Source organism: Halictus rubicundus, chromosome 3, assembly GCF_050948215.1.
Source record: "Halictus rubicundus isolate RS-2024b chromosome 3, iyHalRubi1_principal, whole genome shotgun sequence".
In the NCBI taxonomy this organism is placed as follows: domain Eukaryota; kingdom Metazoa; phylum Arthropoda; class Insecta; order Hymenoptera; family Halictidae; genus Halictus; species Halictus rubicundus.
In genome coordinates this window covers 2,645,221-2,659,523 of record NC_135151.1, presented here as the reverse complement: position 1 = coordinate 2,659,523, position 14,303 = coordinate 2,645,221, and the positions used below count along the sequence as shown (strand labels likewise).

The following is a 14,303-nucleotide window of genomic DNA, read 5'->3' as shown; positions in this document are numbered from 1 at the left end:
AAAAAATGGACATGTCCTACAAGTCACAGACATATTAGAAAACAGAATAGTTGGGAAATTATCAACGAACTTAAAAAATTTTTATAAACACCCTATTAAATCCAAAATAATAGGATTATTTAAATTTGATAAATTCACTGATGAAATCTTGTCTTACGAACTAAATGAAATTTTGTACAAATCATTCGTAGTTAAATGCCATTCATATTTCGTAGCATGTGAACTGCTTCATCAGTATCATTAAATTTAAGTTTAATTACGTTATTTTAAAGTAAATATTAATTGAGGTATTTATAAATTTATATTTTTAAGGATTATTTTATATAATTTTTAAAATGTCGCCAACGAGAAAAGTATCCAAAATTCCAAAACACAATATATCCAAAAAGCGCATTATTTTCGAATCATCCGATTCATCTGATTCTTCGAAAGAAAGCCAACCAATTGAGCCATCGCAAATAGAAACACCAAGTAAGTCGGAAAATAGACAAAAATGCTAAATCTTTATTATAAATATCAAAATAGTAATCAATTATACATATAATAAGATAATAAACTTAAGGTGATAATAATACTTTGTGATATTCTCCACAGATGTACATAGTATAACAACAAATAAGGATGAGGGACAATTGGCCGCATTAAGTCGGCAATATATCGAAATAAAATACGACGTAAAATTAATTTTAAATAAATTAGAGAATATTGAAAGATTATTAAATGTTAGAGTAACGGGTGGAAGCAGCCATGACGAATTAGATAATAATTTTCTAAATCAATTACCATTAGCGTCGGTAGTTGCCATCAACGATTTTGATACGATGATATCAGAACACACAGAACAATTTAATTCGCTGGTTTGTATTTACTGTTGTTTGATATGTGGTTCATATATATAATCTGTAATGTTGACATCAAATAAATAATGGCATATATTTTTCAGGTACAACTGTTATATTTAGTCGGTGGAGACACCAACAAAAAAATTATTTATAATATGCTTCGGAAAATTATGACAAATGAAGTAGCCACGAATTATTCCGGACAAGGAAAGAAGAAAAAATTATCATTTGTAAATTTAAAATTATATGATGCTGTAATGAGTAAGTAACTATAATTATTACTTTTATGTATTGCCACGAGCTATACGTAATACATATGTATGTATTTTGTTTCATTTTTAATTTCACAGCTGCCACAAGAAGAAGGCAAACTACAATTACGGAGGTGGAAATAAGACAATGCGTGTCTTTATTTTTAGCGACAGCCAAGTCAAGGCTGTAAGCTTATAAATATATATAAAATATATCTTTATTTCAAGCGTATTCAATAAAAGTTAAATTAATATGCCATCAAATCCGTATTCATTATTATATATGTATCATTTGTTCCTTTGCCTTTTTTCCCTAGCTTCTTTCGCTTTACTAAATTCAATTTTCAGAGAAAGTCATACTTTGATTATAATAAAAAATCTTAAACAATAAAGTTCCATAAGATTCTGTTCACAGCTCCTTCCACACTTTTGAAAGGTAGTGTATCTTTTATGGTGCCACTAGTATTGTTAGTGAAAATTGAAATGTTGGCAAAATGATTTCATCTGATGATCCGAAGGGGTAGGAACACCACTACGTTACAGATCACCGAGGTACAACAACCGTAGGCCACGTCACAAGGAGGATGGATGGGTGACCGCTCCAAGGAATGCCCGCGCCGCGCTCACGTGTGCCCATATCTTCAGTTCGCGTTTGGAATCGAAGTTTTAAAAGATACATATTTAACATTACATAAAAAAAAACACTAAATCCCGATCTAGAGAACCACAATTAGCAAACCAAATATATAAAAGTGAGTTAAATATATTTTTTCAAACATCAAACCAATATTTTTTGAGCCACACATTTTAATATAAAGCAAACATTCGATTCAAATATTGTATACACATACATTAAATGTAAAATAAACGTTTAAAAAATATAGACTAACCATTCATAGAATATAACAGAAATATTTATTTTACATTTTTTAAATATTGATTGTATATTTTCTGAATATTTACATTACGTATTTTAAATATCTCTTTCATATTTGATGAATATTTAATTTACATTTCTTTAACATTTATTTCATATTTCCTGTATCTGTATATAATATTTCAATCTGATATTTATTTCATATTCAAAAGTGTGGCTCAAAAAATATTTATTGAATATCTGAAAAAAATATTTAACCAATATTTTGTGCTACTAGGGATACCATCACTAAAAATAAGATTCCATTTCAGATGATTAATTTTTCTTCGTCAGCTCGTGCATTTATTTCTGAAAAAGTCTAAAGCTTATAAAGTTCTCGAACAATCTCTGAAAAAGCGAACAATTTAATCTCTGCAGATAATTACATTTTTGGTTGCCACGCTATGCGAAGAAATTAGTATATTAATAAATAGCACTGAATAAGAACAAAAAGTTAACTGTACACACGCGGTCCTAATTTCGCAGAAGCGGTTGCTGTGAATTCTCTTTGGGGAGTACGCTGCACTTGGTTGCAAGTTGCACGTGCAGGTCGTTCTACCGGTAGGACGCATAATTACAATATCACCCGAAAGACTGAAGCGTTATTACTGCCTTTGAGTTCCGTTTTAAAGCGATATTAGCCTCTTTTTGACCGTGGACTTTGCTCCACGGCCGACTAAAGCGGCGGCGGCCAGCACCGAAATCCTTTCGTCTTTCCTTCGAGGTAATTTTTTCTCCCCATCGCATTATCGTCCCTTTTCTGCGTCGCATTCACCTTTTCCCCAGTATACACACTGCATGCATTCAAGGGAAGATGACAGCACGCCCGGCCGTGGACATGAGAGAAACTACTCGCCGACTCTCAACTTCCCTTAAAAGGGTATTTTTAGAATTTTTTTCGATGGAAATTGTATGGAGATTTTTTCAAACTTCTAGACCCTAATAGCCTTAATGTGACGAACGAATACGAGACCTGTGCTCGTTAAACGTGTAACGATGGTAACGCTGTGCGTAAATGAAGTTACGCGGGCTATGCACGCATGTTCCACGTTAAGTGGTTTGAAATTTTACACGGTGCAGGTATAAAATACACAGGCGCCCCCCGTCGCACAGGCTCGTACCTTACGGAAAAACGAAACAATTAAATCAGTGAACGTAATTAATATATCAGCCGGTTCTGGGAACTCGGAATAATAGCTTCTATTTTGATCTTCTCCAGTAAGGTACGTGGGAGTCGGGGCAGACCTTTCCTTGACGCAGGCTTCTGCGAAATTTGTTTTAAATACAGTGATTTCGCTCGCGAAGATGAAAATGGTAAACTGTATTTAGGTCAGTTGTCTGATACTTGAATTGTGCGTCATTGTTTCAAGTGGAAGTGCTAGAATTTTTAGTTTTTTTTCGGAAACGAAGGTTTGAAGGAGCGTTATATATTTTATATGTTATGATTACTCTGCGGATTTTATGCTTTTATTAACAAGTATGAATCTATCACATACGAAACAGTAAAAACATTTAAAAAATTTAAAAATACACTGTTTTCAACTCTATAAAATTATTAATAAAACAAATGAATGTATATGCAGCTATCGTATATCGCAAATAATACAATTTTTATTTTGCGAGAAATAAAAATGAAACTTGTGTATTATTTTTTTCGTACGGTTTGTATTACTTCATGCTTCAGCAAAAAAGTTTCATGCATATTGAATAAATTTTGTTTAGGATCTAGGTTGGTAAAATATTTAACGCGCGTTCGTGAATTAGTGGGCGTGCGATTATCGTGCTAATCCATCAGGCTTTATCAGATATACGCATTGAGTTGTTCCTGCTGAATTCATATCTAAGCCATTCGAGAGTGATTTTAGATATTCTTTTCTAGAAACTCGATCAAAATAGCATACTTGATACCGTAAACATAATTAAAATGTATGTATCAGTGGTGCCGAAAAAGATCGTATCTCGGTCGTGCACGCTAAGACTAAAAGCATAGAACCTACCTAGATATAAAAAATAAAAGCTATTATAGACCAAGAAAGAATTTTTGTACATTCTCTTCAATTTGGAGAAGGAAAATGGAAAATTTTCATAATATCAAATACAGCAACTATATTGATTCATCAATCACCGAATAGGAAATTTCTACGTTCTTATAACAATTACTTCTTTTTCCATAAAAATATAATCACAGTACACCGAAATCTCTATTCTCAGCTGTTACGTCTGTTTGCATTTCCAAGATAACAATTTATACAAAAAAATTTTAAACGTTGAAGCCGACCAGGCACGCTATGATAACTACGATCACGCAGCCCGTTTTTATACCACTAGGGTTGAATGGTGATACCATTCAGATTTTGAAGGCTGTACCTGGATATAAATAAATAATTGTCTTCGTGCCAATTCAACGTTGATTAGTGCTTCGAAGAGCATCTCAAAAAAAATTTCTCCAATTTCAAATATTTTCGGTATATTTCGGTTAGTGGTTATTTTCGGTTTTTGTAAACACGTTTACAAAAAGGGGATACAAGCAGTTTCTTGATTTCCTGAAAAAATCCTCGAACAGCCTAAAGAATTGCACTCTAGAACAGAATACCTCCTTAACACTTAAATTTATTACAGTCAAGTCTTAACTTCTCAAAAAAACCCAAATCGTATGGTCCAATGAAAAAAAGTTATCGTCCTTTTAACAGTATCCGAATAATATTATTGCGATTCACTGTATCTCTGAAAAATTCCCGGCGCGCCGTTCGGGGGCTAAAGAATTAAACAAGTTTTTCTAATGTCGTGTGACTTCTCGGGACACTGGTGTAGCGGGCAACGCATTAAATCCTCGAAATTCATGCGCATCGTCTTCCGGCGTAATTGTGACGCTACAAACCAAAATTCCCGCAATTCCGAGGACCTCGAGAAGCAGAACTGGCCGGCAAGTTTCGAAGTACCTCGTACATAGTCAGCCGCCATTTATCATTTGAACAAAGTGTTCCCATCTCCAGCAAACACTTAGGAAAGGTCCGGGAACGTGCGTGCACACAGTCCGCAAGCGGGTAGGAAGCGGCAGAGCCGCTAGACAGTAGTAGACATACAGGCCGAGTCAGACATGCGCCCTCAAACAGGACCGAGAGAGAGAGAGAGAGAGAGAGAGAGAGAGAGAGAGAGAAAGAGGGAGGGAGAACGATTGGGAGAAGCGGAGAGGTAAGCACGCGCCGTCGTTTGAAAAAGAGAGAGAGGGAGAGAGAGAAAGAGAGAGAAGGGGGGAGGAGAGTGGCGGCAGTGAAAGAGCTCGGAAACGCACGTTTCAGTTTGTCGCGTGTGCTGGCACAGCGCGCATACCGTACCCCGCCAGAAGTGCGCTCTCTCGAAAACGATGCGGTGAGAGTCCTTCGGCGAGAATCATCCCGCCGGTTTTCTGGCGGATCGAGGTAGCCCCGAAAGATAGGGGAGATCGTCGATCCAAGGGGACTTCTCGCCCTCAGACTCGAAACATGAAGCCAGCGACGAAGAGGACGACAACCACCTACCCCAACAGCTGCGGCACCACGTTTACCTTCACCAGGTTCCTGCTGAGACTGCTACGCTCGATCCAACAGCGTATCTTACCCCGTCCACGCCGCCAGAAGCACTGATCATCGTGATCTTGATCCGTGTTCGCGCGAGTTTCATCTCGATCCCATTTCTCGCCAGTGAACCAGTGATCACGGTACTTTGCTACCCCCTCGTGACTGTTCTACGAGACCCCACGGGCTGCTTCGTGTTCACAGGTTGTGAAACTGTGTTTATTGCATCCTCTACCTTCCCCATCCATCCTAAATTCGTATGACAATCTCCATAAAAAACGCGCCTCATCCTGTTCGACACCTTTTGTGCTCGAATCACTAGTAGATCGGTGATCTCGCTAATTTGATATACATCCCTCATAACTATTCCGCAAGGTCCCATCGACTGCTGGATATTTGCAGGTTTTGAAGCTGTATTTATTGCATCCTGTATTTTTCGTATCTACCCTAAGTTTACGTGATATTCTCCATGAAGAACGAGTTTCATAAAATCCTCTTTGTCCGTGCCACCAGTAAATCGGTGATCTCGATACTTTGCTACTCCCTCGTAACTGCTCTGCGAGACGCCAAGGGCTGTTTCGTGTTCAAAGGTTTTTAAACTGCGTTTATTCCATCTTCTACCTTCCCCATCATTCCAAAGTACTTGTGACAACCTCCATAAAAACACACATCATCCTGTTTGACACCTTTTGTGCTCCAAAGATCATTACTGTTCTGCAAGATCCCATCGACTGCTTGATATTTGTAGGTTTTAAAGCTGTATTTATTGCATCCTCTATCTTCCTTGTCTACCCTGAGTCACGTGATCCATAAAGAACGAGCTTCATTCTGTTTAGTACAATATTTTTTGTATTCCCGCCACCAATGAATCAATGATACTCAATGTATTTGCTACCTCCGTCTGATGGGTGTTGACTGAACATTTTATCAGCTATATACCTCGTGTTCCCAGGTTTAGAAATTTCAGTTTCCCTATCCTTCATCTTCCCCGTCGTCATTATACTTAACGTTGACGTGACAGGGACTCGATCCTCTTTTTGTTTCTGTCTCCAATGATGCAGTCATCTCAGCATCTTCTCCTGCTTACGTCGTCCTAACTGTCCTTGATCGAGAATCCTATAGGTTGCCTTGTATCTTGGGTCTTGACGTTGTGTTTACATAGCTGACGTTCATGTGACACTATCCAACTTCGTTACACTGCTGGATAAGAGTTCTATTCTGATCGGTCTTCTTCTTGTTCCCGCCATCAATAATACAGCGATTTCGATACCTACTTTTTCTTACATCCTCTCAGCTGTTCTTGACCGAAGATCGGTAATTACTTACAAAACGGTACTCCTCTGGTTTTTGAGGTCCTTCATCGTGACCTTCGGGTCATTAAAATTAAAGGAGTACCCTATTGTAAATAATTACCCGAAGATCCTATAAGCTTGTATCCCGGGTTTTGAAATTGTATTTCGTAGGATTTTTTGCATTTAAGGGTAGATCAAATTTAAAAGAATATATCAATATGGAAGTATTATTTGCATCTTGTTGAAATGATTGAAGAACGAATGGACAATCTTATCTGGTTCCTGTATCACACAATTGATGCAGACAATTTTCATTCGGCATAAAGATCCACGGTCTAGTGTTTAGTGTGACCTGTGTCTTTCCTAGCCTATCCTCAAGCATCCTTCTGGCTCAATACGCACGTGACAGGGACAAGCTTAAATTCCCGAAGAAGAGTCTCATTCAGATCGATTCTCTTTCTGTTCCCGCCAGTTAAGCAGTGATCTGGATACTTCGATACTTTTCGATTCTCCTTCGGCGAAGATTTCATCGGTTACTTCGTGTCTCGAGGTTTCTCCATTCAGTCTGTTCAGTCTGTTCTCTGTCTTCCTTGTCCTCGTGATCCTTCTTAGTTCTTCGATCTTAACGCTTTACCTACCGGAATCGTATTGACAGGATTTTCAGCAGTTGCACCAAAAGGATTCTTAGAAATGTTCTTTCACGTTATAATCTGGAATTCTTAGATGACGATAGTGGTCGGGATTTCTTGGCTCGCAATCGATTCGCAAAAGAATCCACTAAAAAGTCTCTAACCAGTCTGAACCATGGGCTTTTAAAAATTATGAAATAATCGCCGGTGCGTGGCGTGCTAAGGTGACTTGTCGATTTGGGAGCTCACGATGCCGAAACACAACTGAAATGTTATTTATACAGTCGGTGTACAAAGTATTCGTAGACTCTTTAATAATTGTTTGAAGATAGAAAAAGTCTTAAGAAACTGCGATTTAACCCTTTACACTCGAAGCTATTTCAACTCCAAAACGAAACATTTCTTCCGACCTAGAATATTTTCCTTCCATATATTTTTTTTCATGTTATACATACGAAAATGGTGCAATTTACTCGTACAATACTGAAGTGTTTAGTAATTTATTAAATACAAACAAATTTAATAACGTGAAAAATATTTTGAATAATGATGCATCAATTTTTAGTGGCTCCTTACAGTCGCTATTCGAGTGCTAAGGGTTAAACCCTAAATTCAAAGATTTTTATAACTCACAAAAGCCTATAGTGTTTGTATGTGTCAACCAATTACAATGAAACTGTGTGTATGCATGTAACTTACTTATTGTTAGATCTACGAAAGGGACCTTTTAAATTTTCATTACAGACATAGATAAAAAACTTAAAAATCGTCACTTCTACTTTTTTCTTCGCAATTACGACCAATAGCAATTAAAAAAAATTATTTATGCATTACTTAGTAAATTAATCCTTCTATCATCTCCAAAAAATTCAATCCGTTTGCTCCAATTTTAAAAAAGTTATTTGTTTTTAACACGTTGACTGCCATGTCACACATATGTGGGTGACGAAATTATTTATTCAGGTTTTAGAATGAATTTTTACGTTAATATAGTCATTGTACCAAATTAGATTAGGATCTGTAAAATGCAACAAAGTTGGAGGATTACTCAATATCATACATTTAATTTTTCCAATCTTTATCTCATTAAATAACTTACTTTGATTTTATGGAATTTTTGAGGTTTCTAGTGTGCAGTCAAAATGTTAAAGAGTGTACGAGTACTTTGTACACCGACTGTATTAACGTAGTTATAACGAAACGAAAGACAACAGTTTTTCAAAAAAGATAACGAACATAAAAGACGAGTTAATCTATCCCTCCGGGTTAAAAGATTAAGACTCACGCGGCAGGGCAGGCTTCGTTAAATTCCCGAAGGAGAGTTTCTCATGATCGATCCTCTTTCTGTACCCGCCACCAGTAATCTTGATACTTTTCTACTTTCTCCTGTTTGTACTTCACCGGAGATTTCATCAGCTACTACGTATCTACAAGTTTTGAAATTGCGTTGCCACTATCTTCCGTCTTCCCTGTTCATTTTCCAAGGGTCTTCCTTAACTTTCGCGTGACAGGAATAAGCTTAAATTCCGAAAGAAGACTTCCATCCTGATCGATCCTCCTCGTGTTCTCGTCATTATCGAACCGATGATTTCGATACTTCGCTATCTTTTCCTAACTATTTCTCGCCGAAAATTGCACAGACCATCCCGTGCCTCCAGATGTCAAATTTGAGTCTCGGATTTCAAAGTCACTATTATGATTTGAAGCCTACTATTAGGATTTTCAATAATTCTGCTGTGCCAAAAGGAAGCTTAGAAATCCTCTTTCGCATTGTAATCCCAAACGAAATTCTTAGGTGACGTTGCCGATCTGTCGGTTTACAATTGAAATTGCTGTCACTGTTCAAAGATCCGTTGAAAAGTGCCACAAAAATATGATGAAATAATCGCCGGTAGATAATGCGTTGACATTCACGTAACAGGGATAAGCTAGAATTCCCGAAGAAGAGTCTCAAACACGAGCATTCGTACACCTCGCGTGGCGATGTTGCTGACAGAACATTGTCAGACGATCGTCGCTGCTTGCCGCGTCCTCAAACGTCGTCGAAGACAGCCGTTCAATAAAACTAATCGCAACGAAACTGTGTCTCTCGTTGACTTTCGTGAATACCAGGGGAAGTTGCTCACCACGGTACAGGAGGTATTAAAACTGCGGATATCGAATTCATGGGACCGTGTTCGTCCTGTTCAAGGACAATCGTTCCGCGGTTTATCGCAACGGTGAACCGAGCAGCCATCCGCGCAGATCCAAAGACCCGCTGCGATATTGTGGTTCGCTGTACCGTCGTCCCGCGGCATTGTTAATTGCCCCGCGGGCAATTAGCAATCTAACGGCGCAGCCTGTAGTGAAATAATGACAGAGTCGCCGATACCGTCGGTCAGCAACAGCCAAACGCAAACGCAGACGTCGGCGGAGACTCAGCCGCAGGCCCAGGCGCAAGATGAGAAAACCGAGAAGCCGGAGAAAGCGGTGCTTATGGTAATGTTACCACAGTTTCTTTTTTTTTCTTTTTTTGTTTTTTTTTCGCGTTTCTGAATCGTAACGTTGGCCGCTGCAGAATCTCGTTGGACTTTGTCCTGACCAGACTGTCAAGCAGATGGAAATAAATGGAAATGATTCACTCACGGATTCAGTAAACAAACATTTTATTTAAAAAAAAAAACCTGGAGACGTTCCGCGGTAGAAGGTTCATTGTGAAATCGCGGTTATAGATATTAGCTAGTTAGAATGGAATGTAAATGTCACACGACTCTTGCCTTGGAGCTTCATTGTTTCAACCCTTTGTAATTTGAAGTGGTGTTTGTAAAAGGCAAAAGGAAATAGATCTGCAGAGAATAATATTTGATCAGTTCGGCTGCTGTGAAATTGCCGGCATCAAAGATATTCTAGTCTGCCGTGGAGGGGTGGGGGAGGGCAATAACAACGTCTAAACATCGTCGAGTTTAATTGGAATGTTCGTGCGGCCATAGTTTGCAGATTAGGTGATGGAATAATGCATGAACACTGGCAAATATACTAGCGAGCAAATATTTGTGATAGTTGTTATTTATTTCAACCACCTTGGGACTGGTTAGAGCTCTTAACTGTTCTATCGATTGTCGTACCGTCCGGTTAAATTATTTAACATATCACCAAAAATTGTGCCAGTGCGTACGCGACAGTCGAGGTGTTAACGGTGATGGATCGCGTTCACCGAAATTGGGATTAATGAAAAACTCGAGCTTCTGTAAAACTAAAATCTATCGTGAGAAATGACATCTTTATCTTCTGGCATTTAGCGAGGTTTTATAACTGTATTCGGTACAGCCAATACAATGACAGTTAAGGGGTTCGGATACTGTAAACTTTCAAAAGATTTTTCAAAAAATTTTTTGATGATTTAACGAGAGCTACTAAAAATAAAATACGAAATGTGCAAGCTCTTGGTACAACAGACTATAAATTTTAAAAGCATTTATTTCTAGACAACACTTTTTAGAGTTTTCTGTAGAATTTATCAAATTCTGTTCATCTAATCATTTTAAAAGGAAATTTGGGATTTAAAAAATTTTTTCATTATTGTGTCAGAATTTTGCGTAGAGAATTGGCACCAAGTCCTGGAAGGTCAATAATTTTGTCATTCTTTTAAAGAAAACTGATGCATATCTTTCATAATAGCTGTTTCCCATGGACTGAGAATTTCTCACAGTTTTCGTTGCACTTGAAATAAAGTAGTAGAACTCGCGTCGATCGTATGTATACCAATTTTCGTAGAAAGACGGCCCGTTTTTGGGTGTTCAAGTACCCCAGCCGCTTAAAATCGGACGAAGTAATACAGGGTAGTGGCAATATCATTAAACCTGTTGCATATTTATAACCTCGTGGGCGTAAAGCTATCAGGGTAATCCGCTATAAGCCGAAAAAATAGCCTTTTGTCTTTCAAAAGCTTCCCGCGGCAAACGCTATAACTATTCACCGGCTCGTTCTCGATCGAGTATTATTCTATTTGCGTTTTGTCGATCCCGATTACCCGTACGCTTAACGAATCGTGCGATTTATGGCTCGGTATACCTCGTGATTTTCCGATCTATTGTAACTCCGAAAAGGGGGGGGGAGGCGGAATGGCGTCGCTAAAGCTCCTGATTTTCGTTCGCAGGAAATAGAGGAGATCAACAGCCAGGTAGCGCAATTCCGCGACTTGTTGATAAACATCGGACAGCCGCGCGACTGTCCGGAGCTGCGGGAGAAAATCCGCAGGCTACGTCGAAATTGCGTAGAAGCGTGTAAGGCCACATCCCAGCACATACTGCCACAAGTACGGAGGTATGTAACGTATTCATGAACACCATTCGACGACATTTGCAACATAACCTTGCGAATATTAAACTTTATATGGTTAATTCATCTTTATTGTGTCGCGTAGATACCGTGACGAGCAAAAGTGTAAACACACTTCGCTAGTTTTACATAAAACGTGATAATACAACCTATTTTTCAATTGAATGATAAAGCTTAGGTAATAATAATTATATGGTGAATGTGATAAACAAAACATAAGAGTTTATGTTAGATGATATTAACAATATATATAATATTTTACAAAAATACGGATTTGAAGCAATGTTTACAGTTGTGCACTATTATCAGAAACGGTTAAGATAGTACATAAATGCTAGGGAAATGAAGTTGTCAACAAACACCGATATCCAACAGTAGTAAGACACGTTTAGACTGGTGTTTACACAGTTTTTCTCCTATTTGAAAGTTAGTCGACACGCGTAAGTCAAAATGAAACCACTTAGTGCAGATAAAAGAAACAGTATCATTTCATTGTGCGATAAAGGTTTTTCACTACGGCAAATTGCAGTAAAATGTGGTGTAAATCATACGATGGTTACAAGAATAAAGAAATCCTATGGAAGTGTGTCAATTTCTTCAAGAAACGGTAGACCGCAACTTGTTACTGACAGAGTTGCACGTGAAATTGCACATCGTCTTCGGTCTGAAAGTCATAAAACTCCAAAAATCGCGGCTCAAAACATTGAAGTGAATGCAAGTGAATCCACCATTCGCCGCTTCTTAAAGAGAATCGGGTTAAAAGAGAAAGGAAAGAAGCGCAAACCAGCTCTTTCAAACAAAAATATTAAACTACGAAAAAAATTTTGTAAAGAAAGTAATCTCTGTGTGCGTGGAAAAGGATGCCGAAGCAACCCGAGAGTCACCGAACCAAGCCGACGTGGTTCGTACGTGCGTCGTAATAAAGTTAGTCGTGGTCGTGCGTAGTATCCCAACGTTTAAAGTATAAAACCGTTATACCTTATATACATATCAGTAAAAGTACAACTGTTAATCTAATTAATAACTACTTGTTGAATATATATTCTTAACACTGAATAAGTTATAGCCAACGTGTATTTTCCTTTCTACTTCCGCGTGGTAAAATCTTTTCCTCGCAACAAATTTGTTCGTGGATACAAAGAGTGGACAACAGCATGGACAAGAGTTGGCCTGACGAAACAAAAATTAATAGATTTGAATCCGATGGAAGGTCTTGGTACTGGACTTTATCCGAAAATAGTAATCAAGCAAGTAGCATAAAAGAAACTATGAAGTTCGGGGGTGGCTCAATTATGTGTTGGGGTTGTTTTACTCAAAAGGTTGTTGGTACCTTAGTTCGGATAGAAGGTATCATGTGGAAAGAGCATTATTTAAATATTTTGCAAAATAATTTACCTTCTGTTGTTAATTCTATTGAATTTGCTGAACACGAAGTAGTATTTCAACAAAACGGGGACCCTAAGCATACTGCAAAGATAGTAAAAACCTGGCTAGGAAATCAAAAGTTTACTGTGATCAAGTGGCCAGCACAAAGTCCAGATATGAACCCAATCGAAAATTTGTGGTCAATTGTGAAAAGAAGGCTAGCAAAATATGACAATCCACCTTCAGGTGTTCATGAATTGTGAAAGACGACAGAACATGAATGGTACAACATTGAGCCGGTAATGATTAAAAATTTAATAGATAGTATGCCACGCAGGCTAGAAGCAGTACAAAAAGTAAAGAAAAATTAAAATGCAAAACTGTAAAAATTGTCTTCAATCCTTATTTTCCATAAATATTCCGTATATTGTTAATATCAACGAAAATAAACTGTTGTGTTTTGTTTATCCTATTCACTTTGTAATTATTAGTGCCTAATCTTTATTATTCAATTGAAAAATAGGTTGTATTATCACGTTTTATGTAAAACTAGCGAAGTGTGTTTACACTTTTGCTCGTCACTGTAAACCGGCGGACATTCGTTGTTGCGCGTATAGGCCAGAGTTCCAATCGCGGATAATAGTGGTTTTTTAAAGCTGAACCTACCAATGGTCGGTGGTTGGTCAATTGACTGGTTTCTGAATTTCTAGTTTGTGTATATTGAAATTATAAACATTCTTCCGTGGGTAGTTTTATTTAATTCCTTACCTATCTTAATTTTATATAATTCAATCTGTGAAACTGAATATTTACGTCTGGACGAATAATTCCATAGTTCACGTGTGGGTGGCACGACAGTCTATGTATTAAACAAGCACTATTCATCTGTAAATTATATATGTATCATACATATTTTTTTTTATGTTCTCAATATATTGTTAGTTATTTTCATGTCAATTATTTGATTGTTTGCGACAATGCAATTCAGTTACGACAATCAGAGCAACGTCGCGGCCCAGCCGGTCTTGTCGACTGTCGTGCGAATATTGCACAATGCCGATGATTTTTTTTTGGTGATAGAGCACGGCGCGTCGTTTGAAAGCTTAAAACAGACATTTGTTTGCAGAAATGTGTACG

The 14,303-nt window shown here is 37.7% G+C and overlaps 2 protein-coding genes across 2 annotated transcripts in view; both read left to right on the top strand.

Annotated features, from left to right (window-relative positions):
• Positions 1-308: 308 nt before the first annotated feature.
• Positions 309-2,262, top strand: LOC143353006 (uncharacterized). The gene is made up of 3 exons (XM_076786100.1): positions 309-471; positions 595-857; positions 2,248-2,262. The coding sequence occupies exons 1-3, from the start codon at positions 336-338 to the stop codon at positions 2,260-2,262; spliced, it is 414 nt and encodes a 137-aa protein (XP_076642215.1). The 5' UTR covers positions 309-335.
• A 3,066-nt stretch (positions 2,263-5,328) lies between these two features.
• Dcma (decima) overlaps positions 5,329-14,303 on the top strand; it is a 43,323-nt gene continuing 34,348 nt past the window's right edge. Inside the window, exons 1-3 of the mRNA XM_076784795.1 lie at positions 5,329-5,767; positions 9,406-9,962; positions 11,620-11,786. Coding sequence (XP_076640910.1) covers positions 9,837-9,962; positions 11,620-11,786 — 293 coding nt within the window. The 5' untranslated portion in view covers positions 5,329-5,767; positions 9,406-9,836. The remainder of the gene's footprint in view (positions 5,768-9,405; positions 9,963-11,619; positions 11,787-14,303) is intronic.

What these genes read in the sequence shown, in the direction of transcription:
- LOC143353006 (XM_076786100.1), top strand. Translation starts at nt 336, where the DNA reads ATGTCGCCAACGAGAAAAGTATCCAAAATTCCAAAACACAATATATCC. An exon ending in ATCGCAAATAGAAACACCAA is followed by an intron (nt 472 to 594) that starts GTAAGTCGGAAA and finishes TATTCTCCACAG; the next exon opens with ATGTACATAGTATAACAACA.